At 43.7% G+C, this 12919-nt stretch overlaps 1 protein-coding gene across 1 annotated transcript; it reads left to right on the top strand.

Annotated features, from left to right (window-relative positions):
- Window positions 1–749: 749 nt before the first annotated feature.
- Window positions 750–11910, top strand: PRDX3 (peroxiredoxin 3). The gene is made up of 7 exons (XM_084846102.1): window positions 750–821; window positions 1710–1833; window positions 3458–3599; window positions 4864–4999; window positions 7885–7988; window positions 9925–10090; window positions 10758–11910. The coding sequence occupies exons 1-7, from the start codon at window positions 777–779 to the stop codon at window positions 10809–10811; spliced, it is 771 nt and encodes a 256-aa protein (XP_084702228.1). The 5' UTR covers window positions 750–776; the 3' UTR covers window positions 10812–11910.
- The last annotated feature ends 1009 nt before the right edge of the window (window positions 11911–12919 follow it).

Genomic DNA, 12919 nt, shown 5'->3' on the forward strand with positions numbered 1-12919 from the left:
TCTGTTCTGGGCATTAAGGGGTTAATAATAATAGAGGTTTTCAAGGGTTTCTGCCCTAAAATATTGTACTTGGGTATCTCTAACACATGCCATAGTGTTTGACATGTGTATGTGTTTTTTTTTTTAATTAAAAGGCCATTCCTTCCCGTTCCGGCTTTTATACCCTCTCGTCTTAAGGCATGAAATAGCGATTGGAGCGGGGAGGATGAATGCTAGACACGGCCATCTCAAGCCCCCCCCCCCCCCTCCGGCCCCCTCCGGCCCCCTCGACAGGGCCTAGAGTTACCTAGCTGCGCCACCGCCGGGGAATAAGCCCCATTGGGAACAATGGGCCTTCGTTCTGCGTAGACATATATAGGCTTGCACTTTAAATTATTTCATGCGTTCTTACTCATTTGTTAGAGACAGAGGACATGATCCAGTCAAACAGAGCCATCCTATGGATGTTTACTCAGTTCTAAGTCCCACCGAGTTCAATAGGGCTTGCAGCGAAAGTTAGGCATTTTTTTAAAAGTCCCGCTCGTTGCTTCCTAACAGGATAGATAACCACATTAGGCTGCAGTCCTGGTTCCACTGAACAAAATGTGCCCATTTCAAACTCTTGCTGGGCCCTTCCTTTATTTATTAGACGAAACCCCCACATTTGTCGTATCGGATGTGTCCGTCCCCAAACCCTGCAGCTCTGGGCTACGAGATTTCGTGGCCCCGCCCCGGCCTCTCCATGTGCCGAGTATCGGGCAGGTCCCACCCTCTTCATTCACGCTTTGGAGCAGAAAATGGCTGCTGTTGCTGGGGCGCTTGGAAGGTTACTGAAGCCCTCGGTAAGTGCGAGCTCCGTGTGTTCCGCCGCAGCTCAGCAGTCCGGGGGAAGCGGCCCTTCTCAACGGGCTGGCGTTGCCCTGCCTAGCCGGGACGGCTTCGTGCTTGTCCTCTGCCCGTGGGTTGCAACCGCTTGGTTTTCCCGTTACCGAGCAAAGGCCCGATCGTGCTTTCCTTTCACTCCCTCCAACTCTTTCTTCTGCAAGCGTGATCCAGTCAGTCTGCACGGCTGATTCCCTCTAAAAGGCGGCTTGTTGAGGACTAGCCGTCTCTTTTAACTAGAGAATTCCCCCCCGCCTCACCTCGTTCCGCAGGATAAGCTCGTTCTTCTGGCGGGCGGGCGGTCTGAACTCGCTTTCAGTAAAATGGATTCAGTTTACAGCCCGTCCCAACTCGAAGGCCAGGCGGGCGGGCAGCATTGCGCGTGTGTTTAAGCGTAATGCCTTTTATTAAAACGGAGCCGACCCATTTCCACCCCAGCCCCAATTATCCAGATCCTTGCGGAGCCTCGCCTCGACGCAGATGTGTGCGTTAGGGAATTCGGAGCGGGGTGGAGAGACTGGATCTTACTCCTCTCCAAATTTGGGAAGCTCCACGTGGTTGCAAAGTGCTCTGCTGGCCGCGCTTCTCTTTTTGCTGGTGCGTTTCGTACGACCCCTTCTGGCTAGATCTTTCGATAGTATCCAGTGTTAGTCCTACATAGAGTCGACCCATTGAAATGAATGAGGCTTAAGTTAGTCACCATTAATGTACGCCCCTTTCATTTAATGGGTCTACTCCACGAAGGATTAACACTGGATAGTACCCTTTGGCCCCGTCTTCCCACGGGGCGTGCTGCAATACTGCCGCCCCACTGCCCTTATCGATTCCCCTCGTCTGCTTCTTCCCAGGCGGGCTGGACCTGGAAGGCGTGCGCGGCTGCCGGAAGGTGTATTTCGGCGTCGGCGGCTGCAGGCGGACGGAAGTGTGCGGCGGACGCTACGCCACCTTTTCCTCGGCTCCGCTTTAGTACTAGTAAGTGTAGCGTATTTGGTTGGAGGGGGCTACACCATGTGATGGGTGAAGGGGCTCGTTTGCATTCACTCCCGACCCTCACCAGTGTTCCACGGATGAGAACAGGCACGTTCTCGTCTCCTTCTAACCCCAGCGATCCCTACTTGAACACCCCTCTCCACGTCCTCCGTGTGCGATTCAGGGTGCAGTCCTGTGCAGGTTCAGACAAAAAAATATTCCTACAATCTCAGCAATGAACGCTGGGAGCTGTAGGACTTCTTTTTGTCTAAACTTACATAGGATTGCACCCAGTCTGCAATCGAATTGGGCCTCCAATGATTGTCTGTTGGGTAAAAAAGAGGTTAAAAAAAAAAAAAGGTGTTACCAGCAGCTCAGCACAAAGATCAGGTGCTGCAGTGTGTGAAATGACAGGCTGTGCCTTGTGTGGTTGTCTTGTGTGGCATGTGTGTGTTCACTACAGACAAGATGCACCTCGCCCATCAGGCATGGCAGAGTGCTAACTTCTGGAGACCAGGATAAGGAAGAGGGCTGCAAGATGACAGTTCTAGCAATTTGCATTCACAAACTTCAGAGGGATACTCCAGATCTTCTCAAAAGGCTAACCAGGGATAAAATAGGGGCTGTACTAGTAAATAGTAACCGTTGGGACTTTTGCTACATAAGGATTCGTGTGGATCCATGCAGCCTAGGAGTTATGGGAGTTGTAGTCCAACACATCTGGAGGTCACAGGGTTGGGGAAGGCTTATATATATATATTGAATTTAACAAGGCAGAGGAATAGACATTGGCTGCACCCACTGACTCACTTTCACATGAGCCAGAACACAGGCAGAGGGCTCTTTAATGCACATACATACCCTTGTGTCAACAGCCACAGAGGCTTTGTTAGGGTTGCATCCTTATGTGTCCTAGCCACGCATTCCCATTTTCCTGGGTCCTGGCTTGTGCACAGCAGTGGGGAGCTGAGCTATCTTATTAGGGATTGGGGGTGGAGGGGAAAGGCTCAGTCTGTGAGAGGGCTCCCCATTCCATATTCTTATTGTGTATACTAGTGTGTCAGAACAAAAATGGCTTCCAGAGAAATAGACATCCTATATACTAATAGCAAACTCATTCTCCAAGTGTGGATCTTTATGTAGCAAAAATTGCACCTCTGCAGACTGAGCATGCTCAGTGGGCACAATGCTGACTCGATGGAGGTGGGATGGAATGGAGTATCCTGGAAGAAAGCATGGCTGACTGGCTGGAACCCTGAACAGGAGCATTCCACACAGCAACACTTGAGCCCTATTCAGGCGTTCAGTTCTGACAGCATGAGGGAGAGAACGGGGCTGTGCTGACGGGTTCCCGCTGACTGCAGCAGGAAGCCTGCTCTGCGTGTGTGTGATTTAGAACTCCAGTCTTGCAGGATTCTAAATTGTGCAGGGAGCCCACATGAGTACGCAGGCGCCCGGCTGTAGACCTCCAAGTGTGTGGAGGGCGATGGGGACATACATGACCAGGAGTTGGAGGGCAGACATTCTCACTCTCTGTGTGAGGGTGTAATGCCTGCATAGGGCTTGTGTTGTTTCTAGCCCGTTTCTTACTATACATGTATCGCATGCTATATTGAATTTTTTCTAGGTTCTTCAAGGTTTGTTCCTGCTGTCACTCAACATGCTCCCTATTTTAAGGGTACAGCTGTGGTTGATGGGGATTTCAAAGACCTGAGCTTAGATGATTTTAAAGGAAAATATCTGGTTCTCTTCTTCTATCCTTTGGATTTGTAAGTAACTGTTATATGTTGTATCTCTTAAATAGACTTGGATGGCAAACATTTTCCGGAGATAAAGGAACCCCTTAGTTAACTCCCTTTCTCTTGCATTCTGCTTATCTTCATATAGTGGGTGTAAGTGATAAAAATTGGACTCGGGGCAGTCTTATCCATGCCTTGTTGAGGCTTGGGTGTCTCTGTGTGTGTTTAAAAAGATTGGATAGTAACAAAAAGAAGAGTTTGTGTAGCTACTTAGTAGTGGCATGTTCAAGTAACAGAGGATGGAACAAGCAGGTGGATTGTTAAAAAAGGCTATGCAGAACCTTTCTGCCTAAAATAAGAGGAAAGACCTTAATTCCATTCAAGTATTTCAGGCCAAGGTGGAAGCAATACTTTCCCATACAGTGTTGGGTTATTGTAGAGCACCAGAGTGTCGGTAACTTTCACCACTACAGAGTTGAAGGAGAAAAAGGATTGTGTCGACAAAAATATGCATTTGCTTTTAGCACTTTACTCTGTGGGCATCCAAAACGTCTTGGATGATCATTCACAGTTTTAAATACCCAGTTGCATCAATGTGGACGTTGCTCTGTGTCTAACTTGCTTAACCTGCTACAGGGTATGATCAATGTCCATATAACCCTCAGGTTAGACTAGTGCTCTGCAGAGTTCACTATATATGAATGTATTCATAAAGGTCATGTATTGTAACTTCAACCAAGTCTTGAGGATGTAGGATTACCAAAGTCTAACATACGCAGTTCTGGCAGCCTTACGATCCTGTTAGAGGGAGACCAGCACCTTTCTCCTCCTTACAGCAGTGCTGTAGCCTGTCTTCTAAAACGATAATAATAATGAAGACAAGCTCTGGAGGGACTGAGGGTGGAGAGAGAGTGTGGGTGGATCCCAGCAGCACCATAAGGAGGGCAGCCTGCAGCTCATCACCAGATCTTCTTGGGTTCCTTAGGAATATGAAATTGAGTTGTCTAGATAAGAATCTGATAAATCTACCTACAAGAACCTCTAAAGTAGAGTTCCAGTTTTGGTGCTCAATTTCTCAATGTATTTTCCCGGAAAATGGCATTATTCTTCTGAGCGTTGTCCTTTGAACTAAAAGTCTGTGACCCAGAGGATTTATACACTTTTTTTTTTTAACAAGATGAGCAAATATTTATTTTTCTCTTCTCTGTCCAAACTTACAGTGGAAAAGTGCACATTCTTAAAAGTGGGCTGGCTGGTTCTTCCTTTACATTCTGGTTGTATTTCTTTCCACTAGCACTTTCGTATGCCCTACAGAAATTGTTGCTTTCAGCGACAAAGCCAACGAATTCCATGATGTGAATTGTGAGGTTGTTGCTGTATCGGTGGATTCTCACTTTTGTCACCTGGCCTGGATAAATACCCCACGTAAGGTACAAACAGGACTTTCTTTCTTCTCATTAATTGCACCTCTTCTTCCTTTATTAGAGCTCCTGCTGGAAAGATGGGGGATTAGCATGTTCAGTTCCCTGTGAAGAAGGGGTCCACAGGTACTAGTGAATTTGCCTGACAGAAAGTAAATGGGCTAGCTTACTTGACACAAACTTTTTTGTTACTCGGGGTGGATAAAAATGGATGATGTAAAAAATAAAATTAAAAAATCAATTTGTTTTTATTTTAATCAGTTTTTTTAATATAAATACTAAATTTATCTTGCATAACTGTTAACATCAGATCTGGATATAAGCATGTTTTTGTTTGTATATTTGTTTAAAATATTTCTAGGCTGCATTTAAAGCCAAAGGCCTGGAGGCGCCCTAGAAATCTTTTAAGGGCACAATGCTATGCACGTTTAAATGGGGGGGGGACTACAATTCCCAGCATTCCCCAGCCAGCATAGCTGGCTGGGGAATGCTGGGAGTTGTAGCACTTCATATTTTTACGTTGTTTACATTTCTACCCTGGAAGAATTTGAAAGGCTTGAACCAGTTGGACCATGCTTTCTCTCTTTCTTTCTTTCACCCCCTTCCTGATGTCTTCCTACGACAGGGATCTATGAATATTTCCCTAGCAGAAATCAAATCCTGTTGTATGGCTCTGTCCTACCAACTGTTGCTTTTGACATAGTTCTGTGCAACAGCAGAACTTGCATGTTTTCAGGGTACTGGTCCCACCTCATGTTCTAGAACACTTGGCTGTCATGCAGAAAGATTCTTTATTTCTTTAATATAAATGAGAACTGGATCAGACCAGATGACTGCATGCATTTATCAGTGGTTTCACTTTGCTTACATGTCTGATAGCCTTGAAGTCAGTGTACTCATGTGGATAAATTTATGCATGAGCAAAAGTGTTTGCAAAACTGAAGTGCTAGTGATCACTCAAGGTCGTCCAGAGATAGACCCTGGATGGTTGCTGAACACTAATGAAACTCATCAGCCTTGTTTCAAGGATAGGTTATTTATCTTCCTGGCTCTGGAGATGTTGTGGAATTCACTAGATGCATCCACCTATACTAATAACTAGGACTGCAGTGCAAAAGCAGGCTTATATATTTACATATGCATAATGAGTAGCAAGATTGCAGCCTTAAGGTACAAAACCAAATGGCTGAAACCTTACCTATCCAATTGGTGTATTTGAATCACTAAACACCTTTCAATTCCTACCAATTTATTTTTATGTTACAGTAATAGAAAGTTGCAATGGAATGATCACACGCCAGATCTCAACAATATTGCTTTTAACTGGATCTATTCCCTTTATATCAAAAGAGTAGGATGGCATAATGTAGATCAGCTTTTCCCAACCTGGTTCCCTTCAGATGTTTTGGAGTATGACTCCTAGTATTCCTGACCATCGGTTATGTTGGCTGGGGATGGGGGTTGAAGTCCAAATGGGAGGTGAAGTCCAAAACGTTTGGAGGGCACCAGGCTGAGGAAGGTTGGTGTAGATAATTTATATTTATTTTACTTATTAAGCAACATAAGTCTTTGTGCTTATCACCCCTTCCTCTAAACCCATAAGAATCATAGCAGAGTATCATAGAATAGTAGGGTTGGAAGGGTCCTACAAGGCCATTGAGGTTCTTTGCTGAGATTGGACCAAAGGCTCAGTGTCCTGTTTCCAACACTGGCCAGCTAGATATTTCCAGGAAGCCTAAAAGCAGAGCCTGAAGTCAATAGCCTTCTAACACCCAATTGCTCCCCAGCCATTGGAATTCAGTGGCATCATGCCACTGTGGATTGGAGGTTCCATGTAATAGCAGTGGATAGCTGTGTCCTTCATGAACTTGTCTTATCCCTTTTTAAAACCATCTTTTAAACTAGTGTCCATCACCACACCTCGTGGCAGCAAATTCTACGATTTAATTATGCATTGTGTGAACAAACTCTTTTTGCCTGCCTTGCCTCCACAGCCAATCCGTTTCATTGGATTACCCAAAATTCTAGTATTATGTGAGCGGGGGTGGGGGGGAACTCTCTCTCTCTCTCTCTTTCCCCCCCCTTTCTGGACACCATGCATAATTAATTGTATAAGCTGTCACATCTGTCTCCCGTAATAGTCCCTCTGTTGATTAAAAGCTCACCTCCATAGAGCATTGAAATTCGTTCATTGGCTGAAAGTAACTGAGTGACAACTTAAAAGTTGCTGGAAGGACTTAAAGGTGGTTTTCAATATATGCAGTAGGAAGGCAAAAACAACAGCAATGTCAAAATGTATGGTTTCTGCTTTGTATGAAGAAAAGGACACTTTTTATCGCTTCTGCTCGTTTTTATTTTCTCCATAAGGATTTGGAAGCTACTGTACATGTTTTATATACTTGCTGTTCTATAGAAGTGAGTTTGACCATGTGGAGATTGGTCTCATATAGATTCAAGAATGATGACTTTGTTAAACTAACGCTGCAATCCTATACACATTTACCTGGGAACAGGTCCTATTGAATTCAGTAGGACTTGCTTCTGAGTAGACATCTATAGGATTGCACTGTAAATTATATAAAAACCATCTTAGAACTCAGGCACTAGTGGGGTGTAATGTTGGTTGATCTTATACTCCTTGCTTTTCTCCCTCTCCGGTTTTAATTTTTTTTAACTTAAACATGTATTAATAAAATGATGACACAATGCAACATACCATGAAAATTTGTTTTCCATTCACAATTGATTCCCCCCTTTCCAACCCATAAAATGTATTTTTCAGCGTTTATATGCATTAAGGTTCACAGAATCTTTTTATTAAAAAACCCGAAGGTTTTGATATGGGTCAGTTCCCAGTTGAAGAAGGCTGCAACTCCCTTTCTCTTTTTCATTAGAGCGGTGGCTTGGGCCATATGAATATTCCACTTCTATCAGACTTAACAAAACAGATCTCCCGAGATTATGGTGTACTCTTGGAAGGGCCTGGTCTTGCATTAAGGTGAGAGATCGCTTTCATAACTACCTTCAATGTTTCTGTGGCTGGACTGTAGTAAGGCGAAATCTTTCTGAGGCTTGTTGAACAACATGAGTTTCTTAAATCTGTTAAGCTTGGAGGGGCATTGGTCTATGTGCAAGCTCTACTTTTTCGCATAATTTAAAGAAAGGCTGCATTGGATTATGCTACTAGCGGGTTCTCACGATGCTCTAACCTAATCTGTCCATTACTTGTATATGTAGGATACTTCTTCCATAGGGTATATTCAAACTTTTTCCCTTCGTAAGATGGTAAAAGTCCAGGAAAGTTACACCATGTGAGCCTGAGCCTGCTGACCATGACCCAGTTCGCATGTAAGAATTAACTATGGGTTAAACAACCCATAGGTAGTTGGGCCCATGCCGGAGCGAGCAAGTGTGCTTCCTCCTGCCTCCTTCCACTCTGCATCCACTTTGCTAAACGACCTAGGAATGCCCTGTTCCTGGGTTGTTCGTTGTGACGTGCAAACTTGGAACTCTGGGTGTTGAGGGGGAAACAGCTGAGAGTTTTAACCCAGCAACACACGAACACGGATGCACAGTGGTAGTGGTGAGCATGGGAGGCAGCTCACAAACTCGTTCACAGCCCAGATTAAGTATGGTTGTTTAACCCTAATTAGTTGTTATGTGAGAACTGGGTCTATGGGTTTCAGGTGTGTGTGAGCGCGCGTGCGAGAGAGAGAGTGCACGCGCAGACTAAAACCTTGAAAATATTTTGCTTGAATCCTCAGCCAGGATTGTATTGCATACAGTCCATTATCAGAGGCAAGATATATGCGTGGTATGATGTGTGGTAAGAGGTAGAATCCAGAAAGATTCCTTGGCTAATGTCAGTCACTTGAGGTCTTTTTCAGGTATCTGCCTTCTACTTTACTCTTTGGCAATATAAATGTAAAGGATGGCATCCTTTGCTGATCTGTAGTATTTCTTGCCGTGTTTGTTTATTGCATTTAATTGTATGTTGCCCTGGGAGCTTTTAGCTACAGGGCAACTAATATATTTTAGAAATAAATAAAATACCCTGCTAGTCTCAAAGAGCCTGAAGTAGCCTATATATAATAATAAAAGAGGATATCTGTCTGTCAGTGCCATAACTCCAAGACCATGAAACCTAGACATCTGAAACTTAGCAAGCATATTGATGGGATCCTAGGGGTGTGCACCTTGGGGTTATGTGGTTTTTACAACACATTACTTAATTTTAATGTGTTCGCGTGTTTGAAGCCTGTAGTACCATCTTCAGTCAGTAGGTGGCAAACATCCCTAACCTGCACATAGCTTTCTAGTTGATACAGTTTGAAGCTTGGGAGGGGGGATACTTCAAAGGACAGAATTATATGGCAGAGTTATATTCCCCCTGTGCTGTGGGGCAGCCCCCCCTTAGGCAAATACAATGGCTATAAGGGTGCATCATGGCAGGGGTTGTGCCTAGTGGCGTCAGCGGGTGTGGCTTCGCTCAGACAAGTAGGGCACAATGTGCCCAACTCTGACAGCTGTGTAACTTTGCTTGAATGCTTCACCGTATTAAAATACGGGCTATCCCTACCCATGCAAAGCTGGATCTGTTCACTAGTATGAACAGGTACAAAACCACCCAGAGAGCTTCAGCTATTGGGCGGTATAGAAATAAAACAAATAAATAAAAACAACCACTTTCAAAGAGCAAACAGTAGTACAAAAAACGATGAGCATTATACCCACCCCAATAGATTTTAAATGTATAGAGTTATAAATATTTGTTTCCACTACCTTATAGCTGCTATCCAGTGAAGTGATACGATGGGGAAGATCCACTTGTGCAACTGGAATGCATTTAAAACTGAAAAGCAACTTCTATGGAAAGTATATTTTTGTGTATCAGATTTCTTGAAAGCTGAATATTCTGCTTTATTTCTTTGCAGGGGTCTCTTTATCATCGATCCCAATGGAATCGTTAAGCATCTGAGCATCAATGACCTCCCGGTTGGTCGCAGCGTGGAAGAAACGCTTCGCTTGGTGAAGGCGTTCCAGTTTGTAGAAACACATGGAGAAGTCTGCCCAGCAAACTGGACTCCAGAAGCCCCCACGGTGTGTTGATGAACCTAATGCTGGCATATCTAAATGCTGGCCAGCCTCAGTATAGGGGAGGGGGTCATTTCTGGGCTGACTGAAATGTTTAAATGGCTGAAAAAACTTCTAGGGTTCTACAGAAATGGTTGTAGTATGGTCTCACCTCTTTGTGTAGCAGACCTGGTTCTAGCCAGTGGCAGATATCCACTTAGTGCTGCAGTGGTAAATTTTGCAGGTCTCATCATGACAGTTGTCATAGCCATGCCCCCAAGGGGAATCCAAAAATGCAGGCAGCTGTGTTGGTCCATATCCAACCATTTCTAGCCGTTTTCATCTCCAACAGGAGCAGGTCTTTTATAAAGCTAATGGATTGTAATTGTCCATTCAAGACCATGCCACCCCAAAATGCTTTGCATTACAGCAAGGAACTATACTGTTGCTGAGAAATTCATCCCCCTACCCCATACACACACGGCTACTGTGAGGATTGCAGCTAAGCTCAGAGGGAACAGGGAACCCTGAGCAGGGTGGCCGATGATGTTGGGGTCCCTGCTAATAAAGAAATCCTGGTCCTAGTCCCTGTGAGCCTAAACCACTGGATCCCCTTGTCTTAAACATCTATTAATTAGTCATAAATTAGACATATAATTCAGTACTGATCTTTTTAACTTTTTTTGCTTTGCAGATCAAGCCAAGTCCAGAAGGATCAAAGGAGTATTTTGCAAAAGTAAATAAATAAGGTCATGACCAATATGAGTTAGTAATAGAATCTTATTTTCTCAAGCCAGAAGCTGATTTCCTGTGACAGCAGCCGTGATTGTAGTAAAAGCACAGAATTATTTCCATATTTGTTGTGATGAAAATTTGTTATATTTTGCAGGGGTTTACTCTCTCCCATAGGCTGTAGCCCCAAGTAGATTTAAGCAGCACTCAAGTCCATGGCACATTTAACAGCACGAGAAGAAGATGCATTTCGTTTACTGTTGGAAGCAAAATAATTTCTTTCTAGCATATTCAGTCTGGGATGTATTGTTGCTAGTAGATTGTTCACAAAGTAGTATACTGAGATTTCCCTTCTTGAAGTTGCTAGCTAGTGTTTTAAAAAATATTGAATAGGATATTAAACATAACCTAGAGGAAAAAAATAAATTGACCCTGAAAACTAGTTCATGCGCTTACCCTCCTTCATGTGCTCTTAATAGATTAAGGGAAAAATCACATAGGCCCTGAGCATGTTTGGCAAGTTTTAGGCTTGCATTGTCCTTCTACCCCAGTACATAAAACGTGTTGCTTGAGTTGAGGGCCATAAATATTTATCTTATGGGGGTATGCCCTACCCACCATGCTTTCCTCTTCTTTTTGGTCATAGTTTGAGTGGGACAGGTTCTCATATACAGATATATTTATGTAGGGTCCAGGGTCACAGCGTTTTGCAAATGGGCTGTGTGCACATGCATGGCTCACTCTTGCACCTCTCTGCAAGTAGAACTATTGTGCTGCTATGTGAATTGTCCTCGAGAATTAGAGTGATGAAGCCTTTTGACATGGGTGACCATCTCACATAATGCATAGGTTATTAAATGTGTTGAAATCCTTACAGAAAAAAATGAAGGATTAATGCTCTTATTTTATCAGTAAACATAAGGTGAAGCTATGAACCAAAGGTCTTTGTTAGTACTGCTCCAGAGTAACTTCCATGCCTACTAGAAAATGTTACCATTTACTTTGTCTAGTACTGATTTGGATGCAGACTTCCAAATATACTGATGGGATGTTTGTAATTATGTAGAAGATTCATTAATGAGTCTGTGAACTAATAAAGCTTATTTCTAAAATTATTTTGTACATCTGTATTAAACTATGCAAATATGAATTAACAAAGCTTCAGAAGGGTCTACTGTGGTCATCCATCTTCTTGAGCGGTAATTTTAATATGGTGATGAGTCCTCTTAGCCATGAAAATTTCAGTTTCTTTTAAAGGAAGCTACTGCTGCCTCTCATAGGGCCAGTGCAGGGCTCAGGCACTTGTGGAAATTGCTTGTGGGATTGTGTGGAGGCACTGCTTGTGTGTACATCAGGGCCTGTGTGCCCAGCTGCTGTGATTTGCAAAGCTCAAAGGAATGCTGCCATCATGCAGATGACGGTAGCTGCATGCATGTATAGGTTGCACCTGAAGGTGCCGTTCATGTCAGTGATACTTCTACACAGGCCTCGACAAATTGCAAACATGCTGTCACCCTGTACACTTTTCTGGGCAATTGATTGCAGTGTGTGTATGGAGGGTGGGTGGGCACACTGATTATCTGAACTGGGCGAAAGCCTGGTCAGTGCTTGGACACCCCACTGAACTTCCAAAAGGAAGAGTGGAATGTTTGTAGTGTTCACACATACATTTATCCATGTCTGTTTAACCAATCAATTCTGAATGTTGCGTACGCAACTGTGGAGAAAGGCAAAGCAGTATTAATTGTCACATTTTGTTGCAAGTTCCTTGACTGAATCATGCATTTGCAATGTGGTAAGCATACTGACAGCTGATCCTTGATCAGAGTATTCCCTTTTCTCAACGTCAACAGCTACTGGCTGGTGGCAAAGGACACAGTGTGTCTTGAAATTAAACACAGCACTGCTCAAATGTAAGAATGTTGGGAATTAGTATTTCATGCTGGACCTTTGAATAACAGGTGTTTGTATATGCTGCATATAGTCCTTATGACACTTTTGCACATTTGTCCTATGAATTTATTTTCTAGGCCAGTCTTGCCCAGCCAGACACCTTCCACATGTGTTGGACTAAAATTCTCTATCCTTGACCATGGGGTATACTGGTTAGGAATGAGGAGAGTT

Source organism: Heloderma suspectum, chromosome 3 (assembly GCF_057233095.1).
Source record: "Heloderma suspectum isolate Gila_16-S chromosome 3, 16-S_ref, whole genome shotgun sequence".
NCBI classification, from domain to species: domain Eukaryota; kingdom Metazoa; phylum Chordata; class Lepidosauria; order Squamata; family Helodermatidae; genus Heloderma; species Heloderma suspectum.